Source organism: Typopeltis vanoorti, chromosome 12 (assembly GCF_054136105.1).
Source record: "Typopeltis vanoorti isolate ZY-2024b chromosome 12, IOZ_Tvanoo_1.0, whole genome shotgun sequence".
Taxonomy (NCBI): domain Eukaryota; kingdom Metazoa; phylum Arthropoda; class Arachnida; order Uropygi; family Thelyphonidae; genus Typopeltis; species Typopeltis vanoorti.
In genome coordinates, this window is record NC_143560.1 from 137415138 (window position 1) to 137433873 (window position 18736).

Sequence of the window (18736 nt, forward strand, 5' to 3'; positions counted from 1 at the left end):
TGCAAGACAACTTTCTCATGCAGCATGTGAAATAAGGAACTCTAGGTCAAAGAGTGTTGGATTTGATCATAGAGTCAGAAAGGATCTTTGTCAAGAATATGGCCATTTTACCACCAATTGGTGACAGTGATCATACAGTACTTTCTCGGGAAGTATCTACTTGTATTGAAGATCCAATTAAAACTGGCTATATGCTGAGCTACAAAGTTGGAAATTATGATAAACTTAGGAGGATACTATCTTTGGTCCCATGGTATTAGTTACTGATTGAAAAAAATGTCAGCAATGCATGGGAATCTTTGAAAAAGTGCTTGAATGAGGTGGTATCTCAATGTATCCCTAGTGTTCAAAGAATAAATAGGTTAGGAGTGAAATGGATGTGCAAGCTTTTAAGCAAGAGATCCTCAAGAAGATGATGATGTAAAAAGAATATCGTGAGAGGAGTTATGAAATATGTAAAATTCAGGCCAGAAAACTGACGAGTATTGTGAGGAAAGCTAACAGAGTAAGAAAAGAAATTGGCCATGCAAGCTAAAGGTAATCCAAAAGAATTTTATCATTATGCAGCAAGCAAAAGAAAGAATGAATATGGAAGAATAAAATGAATGTGGAAGAATAACTTTATTGAATGCAGTGGTACTCAAGTGTTGGAAGCTACTGAGATTGTTCAGTTAACGAGTACTCACTTTGCTAAGATACATCAACCAGGTGTATGTAACATGGTGCACAGTGCTACTGCTACATTGGATGAAGAGTTAGAGATTCATGAAAATGAAGCTGAAGAGCTGTTGAATAACCTGGATAACAATTTGTCTACAGGGACAGATGGAATATCAGCCTGTTTGCTTAAAGGAATGTTCAGCTGAATTAGCTACACGTTTCACATGTTTGTGTAACTTGAGTCTCAGTTCAGGAATGGAAGAAATGTATGATAGTTCCATTGCACAAGGGTGGTGCAAAAACTGATGTGTCTAACTACCGGCCTATCAGTATCTCTGGTGTGGTAGTGAAGATTTTAGAGAAGTTGGCAAGAACTCGCATACAGAAATGGGTAGAACAAACATACTATACTCTGCAAGGAACAACAGGTTTACTAAAGGAAGGTCATACTTTAGCAATTTGCTCATATTTTATAACAATGTTACGGCCCAGTTGGATAAAGGGAATGGATACACCATGATAATGATGGATTTTTCTAAGGCATTTGATAGGATACCAAACGAAAGGCTGTTGCATAAACTGGAGAATATGGGATTGGAATATAATCTCTTGACTTGGATCAGGAGATGGTTGATAGACATATCAAAAAGTGGTATTGTATACAGTGGGTGTGAATCTGCCAGATTTAAGGTAACCAGTGGTGTACCTCAGGGATCAGTTCTTGGGCCATTATTGTTCAATCTATACATTAACAACATCAAGCAGGGTCTATCACCAGATGTGCAATCGTTTACCGATGATGCAAAGATAGGTAGGGCAATCAGAGATGCTACAGATATTCAGCAATTACAAAATGATTTGAATAGACTACAGGTCTAGGCAAATAAAAATGGCTGTTAGTTTAATGTTAATAAGTATAACGTTAAGCACTTTGGCATGATTAGAGTTCCAGTGGCATATTATATTAGCAGGGTTATGCAACAAGAAACTGAAGAATTCAGTTTCTTTAAATTCCTATTCACCAATACGACAAGGGATCTTGTCGTATTGGTGAATAGGAATTTAAAGTTCAAAGGTCACATAGCAAAAGTTGCAAATACAACTCAGAGGATAATTGCTATGTTGAAGTGAACGTTTACATGTAAGGATAAGGAAGTCATTTTGCCTCTTTATAAGGCTTTGATAAGACCACACCTGGATTATTGTGCATTTGTCACAGGCAAGAGATCAGAGGACAAGTTGTGAGTGAATTTTCAGCCTTGTTCTAAATACATTGGAAATGTATATTTTCTTCACATAATTTACAGGTTTTTTTTATTTTTTATTTTTAAACATCGTCTCATTCACTGTCAAGTTATTTACCATGGGTGAACGAAAAAACTTTATTAAAGCAATTTTATTTCCAGAGAGTTGGAAATAAACTTCTGGATCTGAATTCTGTAATCCAAACACTACAGCATTCCCTTTTAAAGAACCACAAAAACACTTGCAATTTTTATTGCCATTTTTCTCTAAAAGTCATAACATAAACCAATCATCTCCACTTTCATCCATCTTTTTATTTCCTTAAATGTGAAGTGAAACATGGACTTGGGGAGAACAAGATAAAAGACAAGTGGAAGCTGCAAAAATGAAGTTCCTAAGACTGCTCGCAGGCTACAAAAGAATAGACAAGATAAGAAATGAAGAAAGAAGAAAACAATTATCCATAATTAACATCAAACTATAGAAAGAACTGGAAAAAATCACATAGAAAGAATGAATGAGAACAGATGGCCAAATATTACCTGGAAATATAAACCAAAGGGACACCGGTGAAGAGGAGATGGGCAAAAGACTTTTTAAACCATTGAAAATGTTACAGGCAAACAATTGCCTAATAAGCGATGCCAAGAAGAAGACTCACCATATCTTCTTGGGCTCTGTATGTGTGTGGGTTTATATATACCAAATAATGCTGATTAGGGATCATCCTTATCTAAGTCCTCTTATCATTTCAAACGGTTTGGCTCCATTCTTGCCTCATTTTATTCTTATTACCATTTTCTTATATAAACTGTAGAGTGGTTGTAATAATTTTCTCACTAAGTAGTTTTTTTTGTCATCGTCAATTCCCAATATGCATCCTTAGGATATGAATAGGATATTATGGTTTTTAGTAGACAGAAATTTTCCATGTCTATTTAGCCAAAGTTTTCTTTTTTGTTTGTTTATTTTTTTTAATATAATCTATGAATGTTAGGTACATTTGTAAGCTAAATCAGTGGTTCCCAACCTTTTTTCATTTGTGCACCCCCTTTAAACTCATTTCTATAAATTGTATCCCTTATTTTTAAAATAGCTGATTTTAAATACTGACACTTTTATTCAGTGCTTATCTTAATGTAAACTAGTGGAGATGAGGTAACGAGTTGGGAAAGGAAAATTATTACACAAAAAGTACAAACCACAGATTTCATTTTATAATATTCTTAATAAAGAAATAAGTATAGCTTCATGTTAAATATTGATAATGATGATCAAGTATTTAACAAACTTCATCATCAAATTCCTGACATGTACCCTCAAGGGGTGTACAGGATATGATAGTACTACATGAAAAATTTACATCATTACTAACTTCCGATCTACAAATTTCCTCCAAATCAGCCTGTTACTTGTTAAGATTCCAATATTATCATTATCAGATCTTATATTTCTATCGACTAAGGCACATTGTACTGTATCAATCCACCTATATCTTGATCTTCCTCTAGGTCGTTTTCCTGCCAACCAGGCAGAGAACACTTGTTTTGCTAATCTTTCTTCGCCCATTCTGTTCAAGTGACAATACCACCTGAGATTAGCTCTGCTAATGCATTCCTGGATGCCGACAATATCAAGTTCTTTCCATATATCCTCGTTATTAATATAAAATTGCCATTGATGCCATCTGTTCATGCCGCTAATCTTTCTCCGGACTCTGATATCTGCGGTCTTTGGTCAAGGGTTTTACTTCTGACCCAGCTCTCAGATCCATAAGTTAAAACTGGTTTGAACACTGTCTTGTATACACCTAATTTAGTGTTCTGACTAATTTGTCTCTTATTCCATATGAATTTATTCAATTGACTTCCTACCATACCAGTTTTGTTAATTCTGTGGTCTATTTCCATATTTAATTTACCATCTTCAGTAAAAATTATGCCTAAGTAGCTGAAATGTTTTACTTGTTCCACAGGTTCCCCGTTCACAAAACAACTGACATTTTCAAAAACTCTACCTATTTTCATTGTCTTTGTCTTTTTAATCCTGACCTTCATACCATATCTATTACAACAGTTATTCAATTTAGTCACGGAATCTTGCAAACTTGTAGCAGATTTATTTAGAAGTATAACATTGTCCGCATAAAGCAAAGAGCTGTGACATCAACATCTCAAATTTAGATATCATGTTTAATACCATTTTACTTCATAATGTGATCCATATAGATAATGAATAACAGAGGGGATAATGTACATCCTTGTCTCACACCAGATTTAACATTAAATCATCTTCCTGTACTTCCTTCAATTCTAACTGCTGACTAATAACTTAAATAAAGACTAAGCATTGCTTGATAAAATGCCCCATTGACACCATATAACTGTAGCGTATTGAATAGCTTCTCTCTTGGCACCTTGTCATGTGCCTTTTCCAAACCGACAAAACTTAAATACAGATCTTTGTTATATTCCCAAGCTTTCTCGACTATTTGTCGTAAAGTGAAGATCTGATTCTGACAGCCTCTATTTGGCCTGAATTCAGCTTGTTCTTCACCAATCTTTTCTTCAATGATTCTTCTGAACTGTTTCTCAAGTATACTTGCATAGATCTTGCCAGGAACACTCAGTAGGAAAATACCTCTGTAATTCTCACATTCAGTTTTATTTTCCTTTTTATATATGGGTACTATTAAAGCTTTACTCCAATCATCAGGAATTCATCCCTCTGTCCAGGCTTTCTGAACTATGCAGTGCAGCCACTGTAAGACTTTTATACCACTATACTTCAGCATTTCTGGTCAAATATCATCTACTCCTGCTGCCTTTCCATATTTCAAGCCTTTGAAGGCTTTAAGTATGAATATGTATTCCTGACTGTATGCCTGTCGAGTGTTTCTTACTACTGTGCTATCACTGCTTGTTTCATTTAGCAATTTTTCGAAGTAATTTCTCCATACTTCAAGGATATCTTTTTCTCCTGTTTTCATGTCACCTTTATCATCTCTAACTCCTTTTACAGCACTTTTTCTTCCATTCCTAAGCTTCTTCAACAACCTCCAGAATATTTTGCCACCTTCTTGATATTTATTTTCTATATTCTTGCCAAAGTCCTCCTATGACTGTTTAGCTAGTTTTACCTAGTGTTTAGCTTTCTTACATTTGTCTCTGTATTCTCTAAGAGCACAAGCTGATTTATTTGCCAGGAACTTTTGATATGCTTTCTTCTTTTCCTTCACTGCCTCTTTAACTTCCTGTGTCCACCATGGAGTTCTAATTTTTCTGTCCTTGCAGACAACCACACCACATGATTCTCTAGCTGAATCAATCAGGATTTTCTTCAAGGCTTGCCACTGAATCTCCAAGGTTTGGTTCCTGTTCTCAAACTCTTTCATTTTTTCTTCAACAATCTTTGTGTATTTTAGTCTACAGTTCACATCTGAGAGATACTCAACCTTAATTCACATTAAAACTTTCTTACATGTTATTCTTTTCAATATGAAATTCAATTTATCCTGCTCAAGACTAAATAGTGATCACTTCCAATTTCAAATCCTCTGTACACTCTTGTGTCCTGCACCAGAGAAAAAACATCACTATCAACAATAACATAGTCAATGAGACTTTTCTTATTCCTTGCCTCTTATCTCCATGTGAATTTGTGCACATTTTTATGTTTGAACATGGTGTCAGTAATAACCAGTCCATGTCCCGAGCAGAAATCCAACAAGCATTTGCCATTATTATTGGCTTTGCTCTTTTCTCCAAATTTTCCCAAAATATTTTTGTATATCTGACAATCATTTCCTACTTTGCTATTTAGATCCCCAACAAGGACCAACTTTTCCTTTTTCATTGTGTCAGTTGCTTTTTCTAAAGATTCAAAAACTTCCTCCACTTCTACCTTAGTAGAACCTTCTGTGGGACCATAGGCACAAATAAGTCTCATTGTCCAATTCCCCATTCTGATATTTGCCCACATCACTCTACTTGAGACTGCCTACCATTCAAGAAGATTAGCCTCGTATTTTGTGTTGAATACTATGGCTACTCCTTCTTTTCCTTGATTGTCATTTCCTGAATATAACATTTTGTATTTATTGTTCAGAAAGATCTTGTCAGTTTTTTGTTTAATGTCACCCCTATTATGTCGATCTGGTACTTATCTAATTCCTCAGCTAGCTCCATTTCTTTGCCATTCAGGCTTCTTATGTTGATAGTACCGATCTTTAACTCTGGTGATGTTGAGTTTGGGTGTGCTTTCAGATTTCTTCCAGTAGCTGACTTTTTGCTGTTCGCCCTGGTTCCCTGGCGAAAACAACGGGGGCCTTGTTTAACCAGGCGACGCCCCAGCTGACATGAAATTTTGTCATGTTGTACCATCATTTTCTATATTGGTTTAAGCCAATAAGAATACAATTTGGTTGGCTAAATCCCAAATTGCCAGCCCATCCTCGTTCGTTCAGTATCCAAGTAGATACCCAACAGGGTGCACCACGAGAAGGTGAGGATTGGACATTAGGTCAGAAGCCCTGGTCGGTTCTCCGCATTCCTATAAAGGCTATGTGGAGGTCTCCTATCAGTTATACAGCTTTGACCCTTAAGCACCCCTTTAACAAACTTTTGATTTATTATTATTAATAATATTTATTTGTGTTATCTGAAAAGTCTGTCATAATTGGCATACAGATCACTAGCCGATTGAAAATTATTTCAATACTTATTACAGATCGGCTAGTGATTATGATTTCTTAGTATAGATTGCACGATTGTTCTGGAAAGGAGGAATGGTGACAAAAGCGAAGTGTCTCCATTAACAGTGATTCAAACTTAACATTTATTGTTCCTTAACTAATTTTGCATTTTGTTTACATTACTTGTTTTTCCGCCATTACTGATTATTTTTTGTGTACCCCTCAGGTACAAGTACCAACAGTTGGGAACCGATGAGCTAAATTATCTTTTTTTTTTTTTCAGTTAGTATTATGACCCTGGATATGTATTTTTTTTTCAACAGGACTGATGTTGATCTTCAATTTTTCCATATATTTTATATGGGAAAAACCTGTGTTTAATAAATATTCTGCAGTTTTCACAGCTATTTTGCCTCTTTACAAGATCATAATTGGACAGCACCTGGACCACTGTGTTTAGATTTTCTTCTAGGTATGGCAGATAAAGAAGGCTGTGAAAAGTGAAATGTCGATTATGTGGACAGATTAAGATCATGTGAACTGCACATTGGTCAACAGAAGAAAGAGGGGTGATATAACAGAGGACTATAAACTTCTGAATGGGTGTTATAGGATACCAAATGATGAAATTTTTTATTATATGGATGATGGGGCATCTGTGGAAGTTATCTTTTTTTGTGCAGTTAAGAAAGGGTTGAGGACTAGATTTTTCTCTCACAGAGTAGGGAGTGGATGGAACAAACTGTCTGTTGAATTAGTGAGTGCAATCTAGTGTGAATGAGTTTAAGAGAAGATATGGACATATGGTGTGGTTGACTATGGATTCTCTCTATAAGTTCTTGACTTCCTGGAGGTGTTTGATAGTAATTCTTATTACCTTAAAAAAAAAAAGAATTACTATCAAAAAAAAGGGGGAGGGGAGGAATCAGTTGCATGGTTCAGTCAGTAGAATATTTTATGGTGTTACATGTTTTGTTTGTTAATGTAAGATATCCTTAGTTAAATGTATTTCTTGCATTCTTGACTACTGAAATTTTATCTTCTCATGATTTTCTGCTTTTCATTTTTAATGCTTCATGTACTTCTGTTATTTGGGAGAGTATTATCAGTTAGATTTTCTAAAGATCTTTTAAATAATTCTGCAGTTTATTTCCTAGTCATAGTTTCAATAATCTATCCATTGTCGGTCTTCTTTCTGTCCAATATTTACTGTTTTTTTTTTTTTTTTTGTAAACAGTTTAGTGCTTTATATTTTTTGGGTTCTAGTTTATAATATATAGAATACTGTTTTATCCAACCAAACAATTGATTTATCATTCATTTTTGCAGTCAGTGTATCAAGACAGTATACTTAACAAATGAAATATTCTAAATATCTCCCATCTATGAGAAATTCCCAACAAAAGAATGTTTCCTAAGCCCACATTCATAGGCCACTATATTATTATGCATATATACTGAAAGCTAGAAAGGCAAAAAATGCACTACCATAATTATAGAGTAACTTCATTCCAATCCTCCCTTAGGGCAGGACACTGATGTTTTAATGTTATTACAGATACTTACCAAACTTTTTACTTCTTCCTTAGCTAATGTTACATTCAATTTGGGTTCCTGGGTAGAAAGTAATGCACCTTCAGTTTCCAAAACCTCAAGTCTTGCACTTAGATTATGAGTATCCGATTCCAACTTGCTCAGACTTTCCTTGGGAGAGAAAAAAAAAAAAAAAAAGAAAGGAAAATGCAATATTTCTGATCAAAATATGGGCTGACTAAAGCAGCCACCAGTGTTATTCCAAAGTATGAAAAATAATTTGAATACTAAAGAAGCAAAGCATGCTATTTTGTAATATATTTGGAACTTGTTTCTTCATGTTTTGTATGCACTTCAATTTAAACATGCTATACAATTTTTAATGGGCAGCAAGGTTTTGAAGTGTGCATGAGATGTTTCCAAATACTGCTGTCATACCTTTGGGAGGAATTTTTTTAAACATAATACCAAAGTGCTCCTAGCTGCTTATTGGGGAGCATCTAGAAACACCTTTTACTTACAGATCAACACTTTGATGTACACATTTTTAGTACTGCTAAGTATTAAATCATACAAACAGTAGACGTTTGTATGAAGATTGTGATGGAGAAAGGGTGGTGGTGGGGGGGATTGACTACTATTTAAAACAGGAAAGCAATAAAATTTTTGAAAGAAATCATGCCCAACATTCAAATGTCACAAAAAATACTGATGTGCAATAAAAACCCATTTCATATAAAAAATAATGGCAGGTTAAAAAAAATATCACCAATGTGAATTCCAAGTTAGCTGATGATTAACACAATTCAATTCATATCAGTATGTTTTTCTAACTGAAAAGTTTTTTAACTTCCTATGTATGAAAATTCCAAGATGTTTAGCCTGATCAGTGTCTTCAAACATAATCCCATCAGCACAATACACCACTCAATATCTTATTAAGCCAAAGTGCATAATCTTACATTTACTAACACTGAACTAACAGCCATTTTCATATGCCAGCAATTCCAGCTTGAAATCATAATCAGTCACACTCCTGATTATTCTGCTTATCTCTGCATCACCAGCAAAAAAAAAAAAAAAAAAAAAAAAAAGTTGTATGTCACCAGTCAAATCCTTCCCAATATAATAACAGACCAAGGAATGAACCCAGTGATACACCAATGGTCCACTTAAGTTTTGCAGACTCACCCCCCCCCCCAACAAATTATTTTTTGATATATCAGTCAGCTATCCTCTTATCTAAGCTAATAGTTCACAATACTAGTTTCTGTGGTGATTCTGATACAACAGAGAGAGAGAGTGCAAAGGAGTGTGTTAAAGATATTGGGGGTGTAGAATGTAGATCATGAGAACAGACTGATAATTTGTGGATTGCAGACACTAGCAGACAGGGTGTCCACATTTGACCTCCTTAGTTTCAGAGAACAGCAAAAAATCGAAATGTGGAAATATGTGAGGTTTCGGTTGTTCAAATGTTCCATAGACTACAATTTTCATCCAGACTTTTTTTCCTGCATCGCGATGTCATGGCACTGCTGGACAGGGCTGTCGTAGTTTTAAACATGGCATCAGGGACGAAGAAAGCGCAAGTTGTGTGGTAGTTAGCTGAGGTGAAATCAATCAAAGCAGTGCAACGTAAATTCCATCAGGTGTACAAAAAAAGGCAGCACCTGACCCCCAAGAGTATCTGTTTGTGGAAAGAAAATTTCCCAATGGCAGGAAGTGTTTCAAAACAACACTGAGAAAGGAAGCAGCCAATATCGGAAGAGAGGATTCATGGGACCTTTGCACAAAGCCCGACCAAATCTGTAAAGAATCACGTGAACTGCATATATACCCTGCTCCACTGTTCACAAGGTCACCCATCATAAGTTGCATCTACATGTGTACAAAGTGCAGGTGTTGCAGGAAATCAAGCAAAATGATAAGTCCCAACAGATAATGTTTGCAGCTGAAATTCTGGAATGTATCAATGAGAATCCAGATTTTCTTTCCCAGATTTGTTTTTCGGACAAAGCCACTTTTCATATCAGCAGAAAAGTGAACAGGCAAAATGTCAGGATATGGAGGAGTGAAAATCCTCACTGTGTCATGGAACACAAGCATGACAGTCCCAAGGTAAATGTCTTGGTGTGATGCAATGCGAAATGCTACCACGAAAAAAAAAAATGCCCATTTTTTCGTGACTAAAGGATTTACTTCGACAGGCTGGAAAATTTCGTCTTTCAACAACTCAAAGACTTGCAACTGCACATCCTCTTTCAACAGGATGGTGCTCCACCAAAAATATGATTTTTGCATTACTTCAACCTTGGTATCACTTCTGGGTCTGGCTCCCACTGATGAGACCTCAATAAAGGTCAAAATCTGCCTGGGTAGTTGCCCTTCTCATAATACATAGCATTATACATGTCTATAAGGATATGTGCATTGCATTATGAAATACTAAGGCAACTGATGTGAAGTCATTATCCTCTATATACAAATAGTCCAGTCATGAAGTGACTTCACGCACAAACTTTGTTTGGTTACACTTGGATAAAGGATGAAACCAAGAATATAATTGATTGGCATCTTTAATTTACAGTATAACCAAGTGAAAAAACTTTCAACATCTATCTCTAATCCAGAAGGATATTAGCAATGAATGGGCGACAGTTAAGGGGCATGCAGAGGAAGCCATATTAAATTGTATACCTAAGGTAAAAATGGTTAATCAGGTAGGAGTTAGATTGATGACTAAAATCATTAAGCATGAGATGAAGAAAAAGAAAATACTGTAAAGGGTATAAGAAAAAAGGTGACCAGCAAACTCACGAAGAATACAAGGGTTAGGCAAGAAGGATGGCCAGCAAACTCAGATTACGAGAAGAAACTAGCCAAGCAGGCTTAAAAGAAATTCCAGAGTTCTTTCTTTACGTGGCAAGTAAAAAAAGGAATTGTTATAGAAGAATAACATTAATGAGTGCTGATGGTGACAGAAGCAGATAAAACAGTTGAGTTAGTGAATGAACACTTTGCAAAAGAGTATATAATATCCAAGGTTAATGCAATGACATATGTGACAGACTTACGTGGAAACAGAGGTGGATGAATACAGTTGTGGGATTAGATTGTATATCAGATTGCGGTTTGTGAGAATGTGCAAGGGAACTGGCAATGCCTCTGACTAGGCTCTTTAATTTAAGACACAGCTCTGACAGAGTTCTAAGGGAGTGGAAAGAGGACAAAATAATCCCCTTACATAAGGAAGATTTTAATATTGCAGTAGCAAATTATAGACCAATCAGTATATCAGGAGTGGTGGTAAAAGTAATAGAAAAATTGGTCCAAAAGAGAATTCAAGAATGGGTGGATAAGAATATGATACTCTATAAGGGGCAACATGGCTTTGTGAAGGGTCAGTAATGTCTTTGTAATATACTAACTTTTTATAATAGTAACAGCTGCATTGGATATAAAAAAATGGCTACCTGATGATTCTGCTGGATTTTGCAAAGGCCTTAGACAAAATACCACATGGAACTGTTATGCAAATCAGAACAAATGGGGAAAGGATATGATGCTCCTTATGTGGATAAGAGGGTGCTGCTAGAGAGAGATAAAAAAATGGTATGCAGAGGAGCAGAATCTAAGCAAAAGCAGGTATTAATTATGTTATGCAAGGTTCAGTGCTAGGAACCATTACTGTTTAATTTATACATAAATGATATAAGAAATAATCTGAAAGGAAATATTCAGTTGTTTTCTGGTGGTGAAAATTAGGTAAAGTAAGAGTTAATCAAGGTGATGTAGAGAGCTTGTAGGATGACTTAAAGAGGCTGTCAGTACAAACAAAATATAATGGTCTCAGTTTAATGTGGAGAAATGTAAAGTTATGCATTTTGGGATAAATAATTACAAGTTGTGCACCACATTGATGGAACTGTACTCCAGGAAATAGATGAAGATAGAATTTATGGATGATGGTAGAAGAGTTGGAGTTCAGAGGATATAGCTAAGATAGTTCACTAGAATAGCATGGCTATTGAAAAACATCTTAACAAGTAGATTGTTGTTGGAAGTTTTTCTACTTGGTTATACTATAAATTAAAGAAACCAAGAAATTATATAGAGTTACACAACATACGACTTACGTAAATTATACATAGTAAATCTACTAGCGAGTATGAACAAGTTTGTGTCTTTGCGCAGGTGCATCTTTGACAGCCTTATTGCAGTACAGTGGTAAATGCCTCAAGCAGTTAGCTCAGTCACTTGTTATCACTGCTAGTTTCGTTGTTTTTTTACCCATAAAATGGAATGCAAACGCAAAACCGAATGTGCTGATAATATATCTAAAAAACAAAGGTTGGCAATTACTTTAGAAGAAAAGTTGAAAATAATTTGTATGTATGAAGGTGGGAAAATTCTATCTTTAAGAAAATTCTTGTGACGACTAAGTTGGCCGTCACAAGACCTTTTTTTATTTGAAGTGAATATTTCAGTTTGTTTTTATATTCTTATATATATTATGTATTTTTCATACTTTCATATTTACAGTATGTATATTATTCAAATACAACTGATAATTTTTTTTATAATTGAATATTTTTTTAATCACCTCAAAAATTAAAAATATTAAAAATGGAAAATATCTGATTAATGGCAAAAAAATTAATGTAAAGACTTTACATTAATTAATGTAAAAATTAATGGTATGAGTAGCCACTGAACATTTTATTGTACGTAATTTACAAATTCGACTTAAGTACAGGTTTATGGAATGCATCACTTACGTAACTCGGAGTGTAACTGTACTTGGTTTAATCTTTTATCGAAGTGTAAGCAAACAAGTTTTTGAATTATTTTCAGGACTGGGACAACTCATGTATAGAAGCTTATGACTTCAAAATAGTTCAGGTGCAAACTTGTTTGCTTACACTTGGATAAAGGATTAAACCAAATATATAATTTCTTGGTATCTTTAATTTATATTATAACCAAGTGGAAAAACTTCTAATAACTATCTCTAATCCAGAGTAATTTAATAAGTTGTGACACCTTATGGTAACTCGTATATGAAAATACGACTTCTGCATCACTTCAACTTTGGTATCACCTCTGGATTTGACTCACCCTGAAGAGACCTCAACGGTTGAAACCGGTCTGGGTAGTAACCCTTCCCATAATGCATAGTATTATACATACGGATATGCACTTTGCATTATGGGATACTAAGGCAAGTGATGTGAAGTCATAAGCTTCTATATACGAGTTGTCCCAGTTCTGAAAATAGTTCAGGCACAAACTTGTTTGTGCCTGAAACTTGGATGAAGGATTAAACAAAATTTATAATTTCTTGGAATCTTTAATTTATCTTAACAAGTAGAGATAAGGAAGTTGTAATTCCTCTTTTTAAGGCCTTGATATGTCCACATCTGGATTACTATGCTCAGGTCTGGGTTTCTTGGGGATGAGAAAGTGGTGGAGAGGATTCAGAAGCAAGCTCTCAAGATGATAAGTGGTCTGTGGAATGCTCCCTACGAGCATAAATTCAAGGTATGTATGAGAATTGCAGAAGTTGGTTAATAGGCAAAAAAGAAGAGATATGATAGAAACATTTAATTTGCTTAAAGGGTTTTATAGGAATGATACAGGGGAAATGTTTCAGCACTAGAGAGGGAAGGAACATGAGATCATCCCTGGAAGTTGAGTAAAGGTGTGGTTAGTAGAAGTGTCAGGATTAGATTTTTTTGCTTGGAGAGTTGTGATTGAATGAAATGGGTTGCCAGTTTTGAGTGCAATAATAATAATAATCCATACGTCACTTTCAAACCAGCCAAGAAGTTATCTTCTTTCTTATTGCTATTAAGGATAAATTATGACCTCCATACCTTGCCTAATTTTATCAAATACACTGTTCTTGTTAACTTTGCTACTTTGGGCAGAGTGGCCATTATGCTGAGATAAGAGTCCAAGAACATGAAGCATAACATTTCTGAATCAGAAAGTTCAGGCAATGCCTCTCATGCTATCAACACTAGACACAGAGTATAATGTAATCAAACCAAAATGTTTAACTACTACACGTTTAAATATGATTGCCTATTTCTTGAATCATGTAAAAATCTATGCTACCATCCTAATTTTAATCAAGCAGACTGTATATCTATCTCTAAATTTTGAAAAGTAATTGCAATAACTGTTTAAACATACATACATGCGCAATTACATAACTGTACCTGTTGACCGGGGTGCTTAAGGATCACAGCTGTATAACACAGAGGAGACCTTCACATAGACTTTAAAGGAATGTGGAGAACCGACCAGGGCTTCTGACCTAATGTCCAATCCTCACCTTCTCGTGGTGCACCCCATTGGGTATCTACTTGGATACTGAATGAATGAGGATAGGCTGGCAATTTGGGATTTAGCCGACCAAATTGTATTCTTATTGGTTAAACCAAAATAAAAAATGATGGTACAACATGACAAAATTTCATGACGGCTGGGGCGTAGCCCGGTTAAACAAGGCCCCGTTGTTTTCACCAGGGAACCAGGGCGAACAGCGAAAAGTCAGCTACTGGAACAAATCTGAAAATACACCGCAACTCAACATCACCAGAGTTAAAGATCGGTACTATCAACATAAGAAGCCTGAATGGCAAAGAAATGGAGCTAGCTGAGGAATTAGATAAGTACCAGATCGACATAATAGGGGTGACTGAAACAAAAAAGACAAAAACTGGTGAGATCTTTCTGAGCAATAAATACAAAATGCTATATTTAGGCAATGACAATCAAGGAAAAGAAGGAGTAGCCATAGTATTCAACACAAAATACGAGGCTAATCTTCTTGAATGGCAGTCAGTCTCAAGTAGAGTAATGTGGGCAAATATGAGAATGGGGAACTGGACAATGAGACTTATTTGTGCCTATGGTCCCACAGAAGGTTCTACTCAGGTAGAAGTGGAGAAATTTTTTTGAGGCTTTTGAAAAAACAACTGACACAATGAAAAAGGAAAAGTTGGTCCTTGTTGGGGATCTAAATAGCAGATTAGGAAATGATTGTCAGACAAAAATATTTTCGGAAAATTTGGAGAAAAGAGCAAAGCTATTAATAATGGCAAATATCTATTGGATTTCTGCTCCGGTCATGGACTGGTTATTACTAACACCATGTTCAAACATAAAAATGTGCACAAATTCACATGGAGAGAAGAGGCAAGGAATAAGAAAAGTCTCATTGACTATGTTATTTTTGATGTTTTCTCCTTGGTGCAGGACACCAGAGTGCACAGAGGATTTGAAATTGGAAGTAATCACTACTTAATCTTGAGCAGGATAAAATTAAATTTTATATTGAAAAGAATAACATGTAAGAAAGTTTTAAAGCGAATAAAAGTTGAGCAACTCTCAGATGTGAACTATAGACTAAAATACAAAGATTACTGAAATTATTTTATTTTTTCTTCAAAGATTATTGAAGAAAAAATGAAAGAGTTTGAGAACAGGAATCAAACCTTGGAGATTCAGTGGCAAGCCTTGAAGAAAGCCCTCATTGATTCAGCTAGAGAGGCATGTGGTAAGTTTTCTGCAAGGATAGAAAAATTAGAACTCAATGGTGGACACAGGAAGTTAAAGAGGCAGTGAAGGAAAAGAAGAAAGCATATCAAAAGTTCCTGGCAAATAAGTCAGCTTCTGCTGTTAGAGAATACAGAGACACATGCAAGAATGCTAAACACTGTGTAAAACTAGCTAAACAAAAGTCATGGGAAGACTTGGTAAGAACATAGAAAATAAATATCAAGAAGGTGGCAAGATATTCTGGAGGTGTTGAAGAAGCTTAGAAATGGAGGAAAGAGTGCTGTAAAAGAGTTAGAGATGATAAAGGTGACATGAAAACGGAAGAAAAAGATATCCTTGAAGTATGGAGTAATTACTTTGAAAAACTGCTAAATGAAACAAGCAGTGATGACAGCACAGTGATAAAAAAACACTGACCAGGCATGCAGTCAGGAATACATATCCATACTTGAAGTAGAAAAAGCCATCAAAGGCTTGAAATGTGGAAAGGCAGCAGGAGTAGATGATATTCAACCAGAAATGCTGAAGAATGGTGGTATAAAAGTCTTACAGTGGCTGCACTGTATAGTTCAGAAAGCCTGGACAGAGGGACATATTCCCGATGATTGGAGTAGAGCTCTCATAGTACCCATATATAAAAAGGAAAATAAAACTGATTGTGAGAATTACAGAGGTATTTCCCTACTGAGTGTTCCTGGCAAGATCTATGCAAGTATACTTGAGAAACGATTGAGAAGAATTGTGGAAGAAAAGCTGGGTGAAGAACAAGCTACATTCAGGCCAAATAGAGGCTGTCAGAATCAGATCTTCACTTTACGACAAATAGTCGAGAAAGCATGGGAATATAACAAAGATCTGTATTTAAGTTTTGTCGATTTGGAAAAGGCATATGACAAGGTGCAAAGAAGCTATTCAATACGCTACAGTTATATGGTGTCAATGGGGCATTATATCAAGCAATACTTAGCCTTTATTTGAGTTGTAAGTCAGCAGATAGAATTGAAGGAAGTACAGGAAGATGGTTTAATGTTAAATCTGGTGTGAGACAAGGATGTACATTAACCCCTCTGTTATGAAGGAAAGTGGTATTAAACATGATATCAAAATTGGAGATGTTAATGTCAGCCCTATGCTTTATGCGGATGATGTTATACTTCTAAATAAATCCGCCACGAGTCTGCAAGATTCTCTGACTAAATTGAATAACTGTTGCAATAGATATGGTATGAAGGTCAGCAATAAAAAGACAAAGACAATGAAAATAGGCAGAATCATTGAAAATGTCAACTGTGTTGTGAATGGAGAACCTGCAGAACAAGTAAAACCTTTCAGCTACTTAGGCACAATTTTTAGTGAAGATGGTAAATTAAATATAAAAATAGACAACAGAATCAGCAAAGCTGGTATGGTGGGAAGTCAATTGAATAAATTCATACAGAATAAGAGAGAAATTAGTCGGAATGCTAAATTAGCTGTATACAAGACAGTGTTCAAACCAATTTTAACTTATGGATCTGAGAGCTGGGTCAGAAGTAAAACACTTGACCAAAGACTAGAGACCGCAGATATGAGAGTCCTGAGAAAGATTAGAGGTGTGAACAGATGGCATCAATGGCAATATCATGTTAAAAACAAGGATATTAGGAAAGAACTTGACATTGTCAGCATCCAGGAATGCGTTAGCAGAGCTAATCTCAGGTAGTATGGTCACTTAAACAGAATGGGCAAAGAAAGATTAGCAAAACAAGTGTTCTCTGCCAGTTTAGCAGCAAAACGACCTAAAGGAAGACGAAGATATAGGTTGATTGATACGGTACAAAGTGCCTTAGACGACAGAAATATAAGATCTGATAATGTTGGAGTCTTGACAAGTAACAGACTGATTTGGAGGAAAATTGTAGATAGGAAGTTAGTAATGATGTAATTTTTGTCATGTAGTACTACTGTCATATCCTGTACACCTCTTGAAGGTACATGGCAGGAATTTGATGATGATGATACCTGTTGACATGGAACTTTAACAGCGTTTTCTCCTACTCGCACAACTGTAACTGAGACACATTGAAGTATATATACACACACATACTGTATGACTCATTCTTATGTTCATATTTTAGATGTTGTAGACAAATTCTTCTGCTTTCTCCCTGAATGATGCTTATGTTACATCAAGCAAAATATATACGAGTATTTAATAAATTCTATTTTCTTTTAAATATGTGAAACTAATTTAAAATGCACGGTGTCCCATAACTCTTAGTGCAGTTTTAAACTTTAATAGATCCAACATTATAAAAGTTACAGATTTATAGTATACAACAGCTTAAGGAGTATGTAATTAAGTTTTATCTACAATTATCTGATTTGTTTCTTATTAGTGCTCAACATGACCGCCATCTTGCACGATTTTCAAATTTCCGGAAAATTTTAAGAGTTGCTGAGCAGTGACTGCATTGATTCCATTTGTAATATTAGTCTTAAGGCCGTCAAGAGAAGCAGGTTTTGAAACATACATGATTGTTTTGATGTGACCCCATTAGAAAAAGTCTAATGGAGTCAGACCAGGTGACCGAGATGGCCACGCAAGAGCACCTTCTCTACCAATTCACCTGTCTGCGAAAATGTCATCCAGAAACTTTCGTACCTGTGTCACATAGTGATAGGGTGTCCAATCTTGTTGGAAAATTGTTTTATTCATAAGATTTAATCTCTTTAACTTGGGGATAAAAAAATTCTGAAGTATTGCTAAATAAGATTCACCCCTGACAGTGGGCTCATCAAAAAAGAAAGACCCAATAATGCAACACCTCCTAACCACGGCACCATACATTAACTTCTGGGGAGTCTCTTTTGTGTTGATACATTTCCTGAGGCTTCTCTGTACCCCAAATGTGTCAATTATGACTGTTAACTTTCCCATTTATGTGGAATGTTGCTTCATCTGAAAAAGTCAACATGTCAATAATATCTGTGTCTTCATCAGTTGACAGAAATCCAACCTGGCATGATAATCCTCTTCTTGTAACATTTGAA

General features: G+C 35.5%; 1 protein-coding gene across 5 annotated transcripts in view; it reads right to left on the reverse strand.

Moving 5' to 3' along the window:
• The window catches only part of LOC150101248 (uncharacterized), a 392942-nt gene that overhangs the window by 72566 nt on the left and 301640 nt on the right, over positions 1-18736 (reverse strand). For all 5 annotated transcript variants that reach the window (XM_090401379.1, XM_090401381.1, XM_090401383.1 and 2 more), the window contains one exon: positions 8165-8302. In XM_090401379.1, the coding sequence (XP_090257505.1) occupies positions 8165-8302 (138 nt within the window). The remainder of the gene's footprint in view (positions 1-8164; positions 8303-18736) is intronic.